Source organism: Sinocyclocheilus rhinocerous, unplaced genomic scaffold, assembly GCF_001515625.1.
Source record: "Sinocyclocheilus rhinocerous isolate Xijiao unplaced genomic scaffold, SAMN03320098_v1.1 scaffold120, whole genome shotgun sequence".
Lineage (NCBI taxonomy): Eukaryota > Metazoa > Chordata > Actinopteri > Cypriniformes > Cyprinidae > Sinocyclocheilus > Sinocyclocheilus rhinocerous.
Genome location: NW_015657486.1, coordinates 338,487 through 352,590, shown reverse-complemented (window position 1 = coordinate 352,590; position 14,104 = coordinate 338,487). Strand labels below are relative to the sequence as shown.

General features: G+C 35.6%; 1 protein-coding gene across 1 annotated transcript in view; it reads left to right on the top strand.

Annotated features, from left to right (window-relative positions):
- The first annotated feature begins 607 nt into the window (after positions 1-607).
- Positions 608-14,104, top strand: part of LOC107721025 (E3 ubiquitin-protein ligase DTX1-like) — a 38,696-nt gene continuing 25,199 nt past the window's right edge. The window contains exons 1-2 of the mRNA XM_016528878.1: positions 608-793; positions 2,074-2,791. Of these exons, the coding sequence (XP_016384364.1) occupies positions 2,545-2,791 (247 nt within the window). The 5' untranslated portion in view covers positions 608-793; positions 2,074-2,544. The remainder of the gene's footprint in view (positions 794-2,073; positions 2,792-14,104) is intronic.

Sequence of the window (14,104 nt, the reverse complement as noted above, 5' to 3'; positions counted from 1 at the left end):
TTGTACATTTCCTACCATAAATATATCAAAACATAATTTTTGATTAGTAATATGCATTGCTAAGAACTTCATTTGAACAACTTTAAAGATGATTTTCTCAATATTTAGATTTTTTTGCACCCTCGGATTCCAGATATTCATATAGTTGTATCAAAACAACCATACATCAATGGCAAGCTTATTTATTCAGCTTTCAGATACATGTATAAATCTCAATAAAAAAAAAAAAGGACCCTTATGACTGGCTTTGTGTTCCAGGGTCACATAGTTAACTACTGTTAAATGAAACCTTATTGTAATATTGCTAAAATTATTATTCATTATTTTTTACTTTTGTTAGGGTTAGGGTTTTAATAATGTTTTATAATGTATTTTTTGTTTTGATGTTTTGTAATTTATTACACATTATTATACATATCCAATAAGCATGACTACTAGCCTACGCTTCTCTTCATGGGATTTCTGAGCGGTGGAAGGCACACACGAGGTCATATGGACGGAAAATCTGATTTTCTCATGCTGAAACTGCTGCTTCTTTCCAGAGCCACACACACACACACACACACACACACACACACACACACAAGCAACAGTCAGGCGGCGGACGATGCGCACAACATGAGCAACAGCCAATAGAGCTCATAGACAGCAGAACACGGTGAATTCCGACTCTCTTCTGCTCGTTTAGCGTCGGGAATGTGATCTAGAAACACTTCGCTTATTCAGTCTTTCATTTTCTCGTCCTTTATTCAGGATCAGACCTCCGGTTCGGCGGAGACGCTTCACATCACAGGTGACTGATTCATTTTTCCTCATTTCTGCGTCTGTGCTGAGGTAAAACACGCTCTACCTGATACGAAATAACACGAATTTCCTATCCATGTGAGATGTCATATTCAGAATGAGCCTGTATAAATGAATTCATCATGGCTCATGTGCGTCCCGTTTATTCCTAGAGATCCGTAAACGCGCACATTCCCTTATTTCATAATCTAGTAATGAATTCTCGCTTTGCGAAACGCTTTAGTGGACAAAATCGTCCCGTTTGCTTCGGTGTGATGCACTGATGAGATTCTGATGATCAAATCCGGAGGAGACGCGGAGCTGGAGCCCATATGGAGAAGAACGAGATCATTTGTTCGTAAATGAAGATGAATCGAGAGCGGATTTATGAGCAGAACCGGCTCTTTCACACGCATGCCCGTTAAAACAGACATCAGACAGATGTTTGGCTAGAACTGGCTTATAATAGACCAGATTCGAGGCCACATGCGATTCATTCTGGATTGGTTTGCGCTGAGAAGAACACGAGTTTCTTTTGGATTTATGATGAGTTTATCATGTAAATCATCAGAGGTCTGCAGTTATTGATCACTGATACAGGATCTTTCCTTAGGGTTTGTTAAAGGGCTCATGGGTACCAGGAGGAGAGGGATCTCTCTCTCTCTCTCTCTGTATGCATATGTGTGTTTTCAGTATATCATGTTCACATGCATATATGTCTGACATGATTTGCTACAGGTTTTGCATGCAGTTCACAGTATTACCTACTGATGGCAAAAGTCAAACTGCGATGAAAACAATTCCTGTAAAAACTATTATGTTAAAAAAAAAACTGCTAGGCTACTTGAAATACTATATGATCTTATAATTAATATGTAAATGCATTTAAAATTATTTAAAACAATTTGACATGCATGCAAATGTTTCATAACGCAGTTTAAAAAATAATAAATTTTATTTGTTTTTTAAAATAATATGAATTAGATTTCATTTAAAATAAAGTTATTAATGTACTATTTTCGCATGAAAGCAATCACAGATGTTAATGCAAGTGGTGTTACTGCAACATAAAAATGGCAACAAAAAAAAAAGTATTATTTAGATATGCATTAGAGTTATCTACAGTGGTATAACACCACTGATGAAAGAGCACAGCAGCCAATGATAAATTAATTATTTTTAATGATAATTCTACAACTATATAGTTGGACCTTCAAATAAATGAAGTTTGATTATATATTTTTGGGCTGATTTTCACTCTCTTTTTCTGTCTCATTACATACGCAATAGTATTGCAGACCATGTGGATGCAAAAACTGGCAGTCCTGTCCAAGAGCAGCGTGTTCTCCTTCAACTGGATCTAGACCAGAAAACTGGACTTCAGGACTGCAGGATTATCTGAGCATCGCTAGCAGTGACTGGACTCCGTCTCAGATCATCTATTTTGGATTATTCTGCTGAGGAGGAGCTACTTCGGAGAGCATGATTACTTCCAGAGCTGGAATACTAGAGACTAATCTAGTTTATGTGGGCAAACTCAATTACAGCGGCGGATCCCTCATGTGAACAGAGCAGCGTCTAATTCGTTTTGCTGCAGGACGTGCATTGACTTCTGCAGTTTGTGCGCTCGTTCTTAAGCAAAATCAAGAGTTTTGAATCTTCACAATGTGTTTTCAATAGGAACATTCTATTGGAACGTTTTTCCCTGCGTATATTGGGACGAAGTCCATTCTGATTGCTGTTGGTGTGGAGTTGAATCAAATGGCTCGACCCGGCTCTGGAGTTCTGGGAGGCGGATACTCGTCTCAGAGCATGGCTAGGGTGGTGGTTTGGGAATGGCTGAACGAACACGGCCGCTGGAGGCCATACAGCGCCGCTGTTTGTCATCACATCGAAAACGTCCTGAAGGGAGACGCACGAGGGACCGTCATACTGGGGCAGGTGGATCCGCAACTCGCAGCCTACGTCATAGACCTGCAGTCCATGCATCAGTTCAGACAAGACACAGGTGAGTCACAGAGACATGTTGTTTACTTAGCCTATGTAAAGTGGATTTGAATTGTGAAATGTGAAAATTGGAAATGTGAATCAGTGAATTCAAGTCATGTTGCAAACGTTGAATGCACATGAAAGCCTCCTCAAATTCGGTGCATTCAAGCCTTCTTGGGAAGTTCGTAATTATCATGTCAGGTGCATTCAAGCAAAGTCTTAAGATATACTATGCTTTTACTATGAATGGGAGAAATTGCAACACAGAATAAGCCCCGCCTTCTAAATAAAGAACCAATCGCCAATAGACTGCATTAGTGCCCGCCCACTTTTTCAGTGGCGCTGCGGTTCCGAAATTATTTTTCCCATGGGGATTTAAAAAAAAGTCTTCTTTAAAGCATTATACTCTATGAACCAAACCAACCAGCTACGAGGAGAGTCACAACATTATAAACTTTGATTTGAAGCAAAAAATATTTGAAAACAGACAAAAAAGGCAAAGATACAAGTCTGTGAACGTAACCGCTTAAATGAGGGAAAGAACTACCATCCCATGAAGCATTGCGAATGATATAATTGAATTTAATGTGAAGGAGAAAAATAAAACTTTTAATTTAAAATTTTTTGGTTGTATTTATAGGTACAATATATTTTAAGTTTTTCTGCAAAATACGCATAGCTATACAAATATTTAATTATTTTGAGTGCACAGATTGACTCGATTACATCATTCACAGCGTTTCATGGGAGTGGGCGGAGCTAAAGATCTCTCTTGCACTTTGCTTAATGCGACTGTCTGATTGGTGGGATTTTCTGCACAGCATCATGGGTAATGTGGTTTTTCACTACAAATTTTTGCTATTTAACACGATTATTTTAAAAAGTCGAATTAATGTGAACAGATGAGTTCAACAAAAGCATGCACAATCGATTAACCTCAGAGCTCACAGCAGGTGTGTCTTTGAAGGTTTATCGGTTATTGTTAAAATTGAGTCATTATGCATATTTTATTGTAATTATTGTGTATGTGTTTTATACATGCAACTTAGCTAGCTTTATACAGCTTATATGTAATGATTAAATTTACAGCACCTTCAGATATAGAATAAATGCATAAAAAAAAGCAAAAACACACTTAGTGTGTGCATTCTTTATTAATAATTTTAAAGAAGTAGTTTACAAAAAGAAGTAGTTTTTTCTGAATTTTTGGTAGAAATGTTACATTGCCATCTTGTTCTGATTAAAGTGACTCGCATCTGATGTCATAATTACGACATCCCAACTTGTAAATATGAACTTCCCAAGAGGACTTGAGCACAGTAAATGTGTAGACTGCTATATAACCACTTACTACAGTTCCCACACATCAAAAGCACACCTTTCAAGGTTAAACGTTCAGCAAAAGTGCATCAGAGGAGAGACTGAACGGATCATTTGAGGATGCACTCGTGTGATAGTGCATGAATGCATGTGTGTGTTTGCGCTATGTTGCATTTGAAGTCAACAAGATGAACAAAGACAGCTTGAGGGGTTTTGGACTGTTTGGAAAATCTGTGCAGTTCCTACCAAAAGCAGATACTCTCTGAAGACTCTCTCCACACACACACACACACACACACACACACACACAGATCGGCGCGTCCCCAGGGCTCTCTGTTCGCATGATGCCATTGCCGCAGGCCACTGTTTTCCCTCATGAGAGAACAAATGACCTAAAGTAGAACGGTTCAGGGTTAAATTAGGACACATGGGATGCTCCGTGGAAAACCAAGCTGTGTGTTATTTTGGTGCATGTTTTTGTTCATTACAGCACAACTTTTGAGTGTGAAAATTTCCATTTCTATGGCAATAACACCACTAAAAAGTACTGCAAAATTCATGTTTTCCTTCAGAGTTTGGTCAGACAAACAGATAGTCCCGACCTCAAACTTTCATGGGTTGAGTAAACGTTCCTGTATCAAACTAGATCAAAGAGAAAGTACTGTAAAGATGGCAAACATTAGTTTTGATGTTGCTGCCATGTGATCTGGATGCTGATTGCTTTGAAACCACAATATTACACAGCAAAAGAGTATTTTAGTCTTATTTTTCAATAAATTATCTAAACATTCTTAAATCAAGATACTTGAGAATTAAGAAGCAAAATCACATATGATTCGTTTTTTTTTTTTTTAAAGAAAGGGAAAAAAAGATTAAAATTAAGTGACTTTATTCTTAAAATAGTAACAAATATCTAAGAAAAACAAAACTAGTTTTCCCTTTGAATTAAGTTTATTTTTTTGACCGCATTGGCAGATCTTAAAAAAAAAAAAAAGACTTATTACCTCCTCAAATAAATGTTTCTTGATTTAAAAATGTTCAGATACTATTGTAGTTTTTGTTAATATTTTTAATTAGACTTTATATATTTTCTGCTTTCATATTACATTTAGTTAAGGTTTTAGTAATTTTGTAGTTTTTTATTATTTTTGTTGTTTTTACATTTTTTTCAAAAAAGTCTTTTGTCTTGTACTTTAAACAATACAAAAATACTAAGTAAGAAAATCTTTTTTTTTTGCAGCGTAGGCTTTTAAACTAGTTTAATATCTTGAATTTGAATGGAATATACTATTAGACAATTTCATTTGCATTTAAGCCTTTGGCAGATACTTTTGTCCCTTACATTGGGGTGTACATTTGATCAGTTCATTAAACCAGCAAGACATGTTCAGACGGTTTCATTACATTTTGCTGGAAAACAACATAGTGCATTTTTACAGTCTTTTACCATTAAATTCACAGTCATTTTTTACAGTGTAGAACTAAGTAGAAAAACCAGCTTGGACTAGCATGTAAATTCAAAACTGTTCAAACCTGCACTTTTCAGCAGGAAGGTTGTTTAAATGGAAGCACTTCCTCTGTGAATTTAAAAGAGAAACTCTTTCAGACTCTTTTTGGCCTTCTGGGTAATCCGTAAAACCAGGCTAAACCTAAAATGAGAAATCAACGTCTCTCATTGTATGATGACCCCTGACTCTGTGGTTTTACGGCTCCACCAACTTCCAGATGACTCTGTGTGTGTGTGTAAGGGTTTACTGTAGTAATACTTGTGGGACATAAATTGCCCCAGACATGAGCTAAATCTGACAGAACCTCCCTTTGGGAGTTTTTAAAATTCTAACCATGCAGAAGGTTTTCTTTTATTGTGGTTAGTCAGAAGTCATTTTAATGAGCATTATCTAAAAACAATACAACACTATGGCAAGTCTTCATTTAAGTGCATTTGAATAAGGGTCCTATTATGCCTTTTCTCTTTTTCAACTTTAGTTAGTGTGTAATGTTGCTGTTTTTTAGCATAAAAAGATCTGCAAGGTTACAAAGCTCAAAGTCCACTCTGAAAGGAGATATTCTCCTTCACAGAAAACTCTTTTCTAGAACTGTAAAAAATTAGGGGTGTGTGTAGAATAGATTTTGGTTGTACTTGGAATTTTTCAATTACCTTATAAATATAGAGATGCATATCGAAAATCAATGTTTGAAAAGCAGTAAGTACTTTTTGTCAAAACTGAGTTATGAGTAGGGCTGCAACAACTAATCGATAATAATCGATAATGAAAATCATCGACAACGGATGTCATTATCGATTAGTTGCATCTGCCCACCGTGCACGGAAAACTTCCACCAGTTGCGTCAAATTATACCACTGAATAACGCATTTCTATGGACGAAATGAATCTAATAGTGGAAGAGAGGAACAGAGTGAGCTGCTTCAGGAAAGGTGTGTGATCCAAGCTGCCCAAAACATGCGAATGCTTTATTTTAAACTTCAAACTAATGCTTTAGCATAATGTTTAACATGGCTCATCCTGTCAAACGCTTTGACAGATGTGTGTGTTTAATGCGTGACATGATTCCTCAGCGCAAAACTTTCATTTTACGGTTATATCCTTATCTGTAAATGTTACATATTCATGCATGCGTTTCTATTTTGCATGAAGGCCCATCCTGAAAGTCTGCGTTAAACTGAATTTACTGAATGAACGGCGGCGCTTCAAACAGACTGAACGCAGTAGAGAGGGGGAAAATTAATTCATTTTATATAAAATATTCATTTTGCTGAAATATCTGTTATTAGATGTTAAATTTAGGGTTAAAAGTCAACATGTAATTCAAGCATTTTTAATGTGTGTTCATGCAGAACATTCCTCTCATCTGTTAACACCGAGTTTGTGTTTTTCTTTATTCATCTTTAATGATGATTTATCATCATTATTATCTCCATTTTTAGTATAGGGATTTAAACGGTCCTTTGTCCGTTTGTCTACTTAAACTCTCCATTTAAACTGTGCTTTATAACTCTTTTTGCACATAATGTATAGCAAAGCTTATAGCATTCAGTTGGCAAGTCTGTTTGAAGGACAGCATTGGGCAACATGTGGAATTTGTGTATTTTGTCAGTAAAAAAAGAAAGGCTCTTTATCAGATTAATCGAAAAAATAACCGGCCAACTAATTGATCATAAAAATAATCGTTAGTTGCAGCCCTAGTTATGAGTAAAATCAGTTCTCTTAGATTAATTGTAGCTACACTCTCAGAAAAAAGGTACAAAAGTTGTCACTGGGACGGGACCCTTTCAAAAGATACCCCTTTGAACCTTATTTAGCCCTGAAGGGTGCATATAAAGACCTTAAAGGTGCATATTTGTATCGAAAGCATACATATTTTAGTACTTAAAATGGTACATAATAGTACTTTTTGAAAAGATACTGCCGCAGTGACAGCTTTTGTACCTTTTTTTCTGAGAGTGTACTGCATATAGCCTTTAAAGGCCCACATGTGTTTGTGTGTGTGTAAAGGTTTGGAGCGCTTGTGTAATATTCTGGATTATATGTATGTATACATGCTTATTTTAGGTGTCCTGGTTCTTCCAGATGGAGCTCTCTTTATAGACTGTAGAGTTCTGAGATTTATCTGTCTGTGTGTGTGTGTGTGTGTGTGTGTGTAGTGCTGGTGTCCCTCCCTTACTGCTTGGATATGAATGATTTTCTTTGAGGTTTCCTCATGTGCAGGAAGTATGCAGTATGGGATTGAGTCTAGTAAACAGCAGCTGGTCGCTAAGGTCATACTGACATCACTCAGCCCTGCAGAGAAAATTACAAGACCAGAATTCCTCGTTTCCTCAGCCTTATTTCATGTGGGATGCAGTGCATGTGGAAAAGAGTTTCATGTGAGTGCTGCTCGTCTCTAATGAGACGTTAAAGTGTTGTGACTGGTTACCAGGGTGTTGCTATGTGGTTGCTATGGATGTTTTTGTCATTTTTAATGCTGTTGCTATGGTTTTCAACATTATTTCGACATGTTACTGTGTAGAACAGTATCTAGTAGCCTATATTCTGACTGATTGTCCTGGTGTTGCTATGCAGTTGCTGTAGTGCTGTGGATTGTTGCAAGGGTGTTGCTATGTTGTTTCTAAGGTGTTTTTAACCATGTATTTATGCAGTTGCTAGGGCTTTCTATTTTTTTTAGCATTTTGTTATGTAGTCTCTAAGGTTTTTGAATTGGTTACCAGAGTGTCGCTATGCAGTTGCTATGGTGCTGTGAATTGTTTCCAGGGTGTTGCTGTGTTGTTTCTAAGGTGTTTTTAAGCATGCTTTATGTAGTTGCTAGGGTTTTCTAAATGTTTTTTTTAGCATGATGCTATTTAGTAGCAAGTGTGTCCTTAGTGGTTGTCAGGGTGTTGCTATGCAGTTGCTATGGTGCTGTGGATGGCTGCCAGGGCATTGATATGCTGTTTCTAAGATGTTTTTAACAAGTTTTTATGTAGTTGCTAGGGATTTCTAATTTTTAGCATGTTACTATGCAGTAGCAAGGGTGTTCTTATTGTTTTACTAGGGTGTTGCTATGGTGCTGTAGATTGTTGCCAGGGTGTTGCTATGTAGTTGCTGTGTGTGGTTGCCAGGGCGTTGCTATGGTTGCACATTTTTTGTTGTTGTTTTTGCATGTTATTCTGTGGTTACTTGGGTTTTTTTCAGCTGTTTTCTGGTCCTGCATCTGGAAATAGTAAAGTAGCAGCACAGCTCTCTTGATTTGAGGAATCATTCGCGTCTGGAGCCGGATGATGAACACACTCAACTTTATTACCCACTGTTAGAGGTTTCATCACATCTCTGATAAGTATGTGGTCCTCTGTGTGTGTGTGTGTGTGTGTGTGTGTGTGTGTGTGTGTGTGTGTGTGTGTGATGAATGGCAGTGTGAGATGTGATTGTGTGTGTTTGAATGGGGTTTGATCTCTGGCCAGACTGAATTGATCTGTTTGTCTCAGGAGAGAGTCTGTGGTTTTCTGCAGCACTGTAGACGTCTTCTCTTACACGTCTCACACAGATTTGAAAAGTGACTCTGCAATCATTTGTTTTGTTCAGTTGACTGGTGTGAAGTGTGTACTTTACATCAGGCCAGAAATATGCAGTATTGAAGGGCGTGCTGGATCCGCCAGTCAGTATTAAATCAATATTAATATTAATGTTAAATATCAGCCAACCAATATAAAAAAACAGTAGTTGCATACCTTACAACATGTAACATTAACAATGGGCTGCGTAACTGGTAATAACTGTAGAAAATCAGATTATTATTACTATTATTGTATCGCAAATTGATTAATTAATTTTATTTATTTTTATTTAAATATTTATTTTTCTTTCTTTTTTTTACTGTAAATCAGTGTGTGTTTGATTTACATTTTCATCATTATTTTAATAATTACATTAATTATAAACCAGGTTATTTTTGTTATTATTAAGATTATTTATTTGTATTTATTTATTAATTTTTTATCCATTCATTTTAATTGAATCATTTATTTGTTTACTTATAATTTTTTTCTTTTAACTTTAAGCCAGCGTCTGTCATACTACATCCTTATTATTATTTTAAAATGTAAAAATTTTATTTTTAATAGTAATTCCAGCATTTTTAAGGATTTTGGATTGCGAACTAATTTCTTATTCCGCATATTTTAAGAATACATGTTGACCTTTATAATTCTTAAAAAAGAAGAACCTTTATAATTCTCAGTTCTTAAAAAAAAACTTTTTCAAAAAAAAAAAAAAAAAAGCAAATCCGATTACAAATAGGATTGAAAAATAAAAATTCAAAAGATTTTTTAAGAATCTGTTTTGAAAAGGAATCAGTTCTTGCAGCTAAAAATTAATATTTTGCCGGATAACGAGTTCGTAACTGCAGTAGGTGTCACATAGCTTCTAATTTGCATAATTATTTTTATCAGGACAATCGCTGTCACTCAGATCACTGAAAATCGTTATAAACTGACCTGACAAACCATGGTGTCATGACTTTTATGATTGTCAGTCAACTGTGGCAGAGATAAATTCTGTAATTTACTTATATTTCATAACAAATGCAATAAAATAATATGCCATGGCAAACATATTGAAAACTAGTGTGACTCATTTTTTGTGACTCTAATTCAGTCATAATAGCCTGTGGTCCCTGGTTGGCCAGTCGCTCTTGGGTCATGAATATTAATTAGGCTGTGTGATATCTGATTGGCTGTGAGCTCTGACCAAGAACATAGAGCTTTATTTCAGTCCAGTGCCAAAGCAACAGGTTGGCAGGCGTTTCTGCTTGGTCTTAAATTTTGTTTTATGCATCTGACTACTTTTTGCCCTTCATGCTGCTGTCAAATAGTTAATCTGCCAGAAAGTAGATGAGATGTGCTTCTAGAGGTGAGGGGTCAGGTCATGATCGATTGTGTTTTGTGTGAGTGTGATTGGCTGTGATGTTTCGGTTTACCTCAGAGACGGATAGTTGGCATGTTAAGATTTTCACAGATCTGCTTTGACCGTGAGAAACTGATGTGTGAACTGGATGTGTGTGTGGTGTGTGGTCACAAATGTGTGAGTGTCTTCTTTGAATACAGGTTTGTGTTGTGTAAGTGTTTTTTGTAGGACATTTACGTGCATAGAGTCTCATACCTGCGAATTCTTACTGAGAATGAAACTTACGAGTGTGACTGTTTGAACAGGTAACGTGTAGAGAGCAGTTTCCCAGAAAACAAAACAAGGGTTCAGAAGTTTGGGGTCTTTTTTATAGAAATTAATACTTTTATTCATCAAGGATGCATTAAATTGATGAAAAGTGGCAGTAAAGACATTTATAATGTCGCAAAAGATTTCTATTTCAAATAAATTCTGTTCTTTTCAGCTTTCTATTTATCAAAAAATCCTGAAAAATAAAATGTATCACGGTTCCCACAAAAATATGGTGCAGCACAACTGTTTTCAACATTGATAATAATCAGAAATGTTTCTTGAGCAGCAAATCAGCATATTAGAATGATTTCTGAAGATCATGTGACACTAAAGACTGGTGTTATGATGCTGAAAATACAGCTGCGCATCACAGAAATAAATTACAGTTTAACACATATTCACATAGAAAACAGCTGTTTTACATTCTAATAATATTTCGCATTTTTACAGCATTTCTGATCAAATAAATGTTTCCTTGATGAGCAGAAGAGACCTATTTCAAAAACATTGAAACCCTAAACTTTTGAATACTAGTTTATGTTGGAGCTGCTAGTTAATTTCTGCACCATTAATGAAACACCCTATTGTAAAAAAAAAAAAAACGATGCTTGTTTCCAAACAGGTTTCCTTGTGCTCCTCCCCTCATCTTCTATTCGTCAGGCACACAGATAGCCCCGCCTCCAAACTCACATCATTGGTTGAGTTTGAACACACCAGAAACTATCTAAACATCAGACACAGCAGCTTTAGGTGTCATGTGTGTATTTACCGGCCGTCTGACAGATGAGTTGTTGAACTTGCAGGGCAGTTCATTACTGCAATCTTTTCTGCATTAATATCGCGCTTAAAGTTTGTACACTGAAGCATTTTAAAACAGTTAACCTGTAAAGGTGATGTAGGAGAGCCAAGACACCTCTCTCTCTCTCTGTCTGGTCAGCACTTGTCTTGTCTTGACTGGTGAGATGAATAATATCAGCCAGATGCTTTTTGGCAGCAGCTCCCCATGCGGCCGATCCAGAATGGAGTAGCGTACGGCCACAGTTTCCACTTTGCTCATTAGGAATGACAGCCAAAGGTGCTCTTAGAAGGAACTGCAGTCTCAAGGTGAATTTTAATCAGGCAGAACATGCCACCTCCTTTAGTTCTACGCTTACTGTATTTTACTTTCTGACACAAAGTTTTAAACAGGATTATTATAGTTAAATAAAATCTAAAAAGTATTTTGTTACTTAAAATAAATGTTAACTGAAATGACATATTTTTAAAAAAGTAATTCTAAATATGAATAAACACTGAGTGTATGATATTTTATTATATTTTTTGATGAACAAATCAATAAAAACAACAAAAACAAAACGTACTAAAATTAAAATGAAATGTAATTCAAAATATTAATAAAAACTAAATTTTATTATATTTTATTACATGCATTTTATTATATATCTGTACTTATTATATTAATGATGATAAAATAAAACTGGTTTGTTGCTTGTTCTTCTTAGCAATGCAGCGACTGGAAAACAAACCAGAAAATTATGTTTGTTTGTTTTTTTACATTTTTTAAAGAAAATGCAAATTTTCTATGATTAATATCACCCAGTGTTAGTATCATCGAGAAATTATCGTTTTGTAAAAATAGTTTGAATAGTTTAAAATAGTTTGTTTTTGTATATTCTGTTTTCATTTTAATTTTAGTTAAAGTTTTAGTAATTTTGTCATTTTTAACAGTTTGTTTATTTTTAATGTCTATATAGTTTTTATACATGTTTATTTCAGTTTGACTTATTTTTGTACTTAAAGTCAAACTAAATGAAGATGAGAAATGATTCCATTGCCACTAGTTAAAATAAAATAGGTTAGTTTTTTATTCCAAGAAACTTTTTTTTTTTAATGGTTTTAGTTTTAGCTAACTATTTTACCTCTGTTTCACATACTTCTTTGACATGCTGTAGGCATGCCACGAGCGACAAGGAAAGTTTACCAATTATCTTTCGTGCCCAGTGCTGTCAAAATTTTAAATGCAAGTGACTGATGTATTTTTTTTTTTATATATATGTGTATGTGTGTAGATATATATGTGTGTTGGTGATGTACTGTGAAGCCAGAGACAATTTTCTACAACGTGGATAATAAAGTAAAGTAAAGTATGCTCCCAATTCAGGAGCTCATCTGAAATAAAAACCCTTCTGGCATGTTTTGAAGGCAGCTAAATGACAAGCTCCGCCCCCAGATAGTTTGATTGGAGGCTCCGCCCACAGATAGCGTGTGAGAAAAGTGGAGGTGTTGAAGTGCTCTGGTTTATGACGGGGTTTTCCACCGAATACGTGCATGAGCGTGTGTGAGAATGCGCTTTGGTTTTCTCTTGCAGGAAATACAGTGGTCTTATCTGAAACACTGCAAAGCATCTACTGTACCTCTGAGTTTACAGTAGTACATCATACAGTATGTGTGTGTGTGTGTGTGTGTGTGTTTAGTGAAGTGGGCATAACAGGCGCTGACGCTCACATGCTGGGCGTTCACAGGGGCAGCGGACACTTTGTTGTACCAGCTTCCTTTGGCACAGACGATCACGATGCGTCTGTGTGTGTGTGTGTGTGTGTGTGTGTTCTGCTGTTATGCCTTACAGCTACAGTCTTTTAAGTCTTTTTGTGTTGCAGCTAAACTGCAAGCTCTGCAGTAACTCTCTGCTAACTAGCAGCCTCACAAGATTCACACTAGTGCAGTGAAGCCAATGTGTGTATCTGTTGCAATGGCATGTAATGTATCTGTGTCTATATTGAAACAGCAGTTGTTCTAAACCTTTCTGAAGGCCCACCATCGTTTACAACAATATTCCAGTCGTTAGTGATTAATAAGGAATCTAAAAAATATATTTTTTGCTCTCAGTTTTTACTCTCAGTATTTTTGGGGGCTTGGAATAACTAGAGAAATTTATAAATGTATAAAAAATATATTTAAAAAATGTTTTTTGTTTTTTTTTAAATATAATTTTTTTTCATATATAAAATATTTGAAGAAAAATATTATAATACAACAATATTTGAAGACACTGTGTATGTGACCCTGGACCACAAAACCAGTCATAAGGGTCAATTTTTCGAAATTGATATCTATACATCATCTGAAAGCTGAATAAATATTTCCATTGATAAAGCTTTCCATTGATGTATGGTTTGTTAGGATAGGACAATATTTGGCTGAGATACAACTATTTGAAAATCTGGAATCTGAGGGTGCAAAAAAATCTAAATATTGAGAAAATCATCTTTAAAGTTGTTCAAATTAAGTTCTTAGCAATGCAT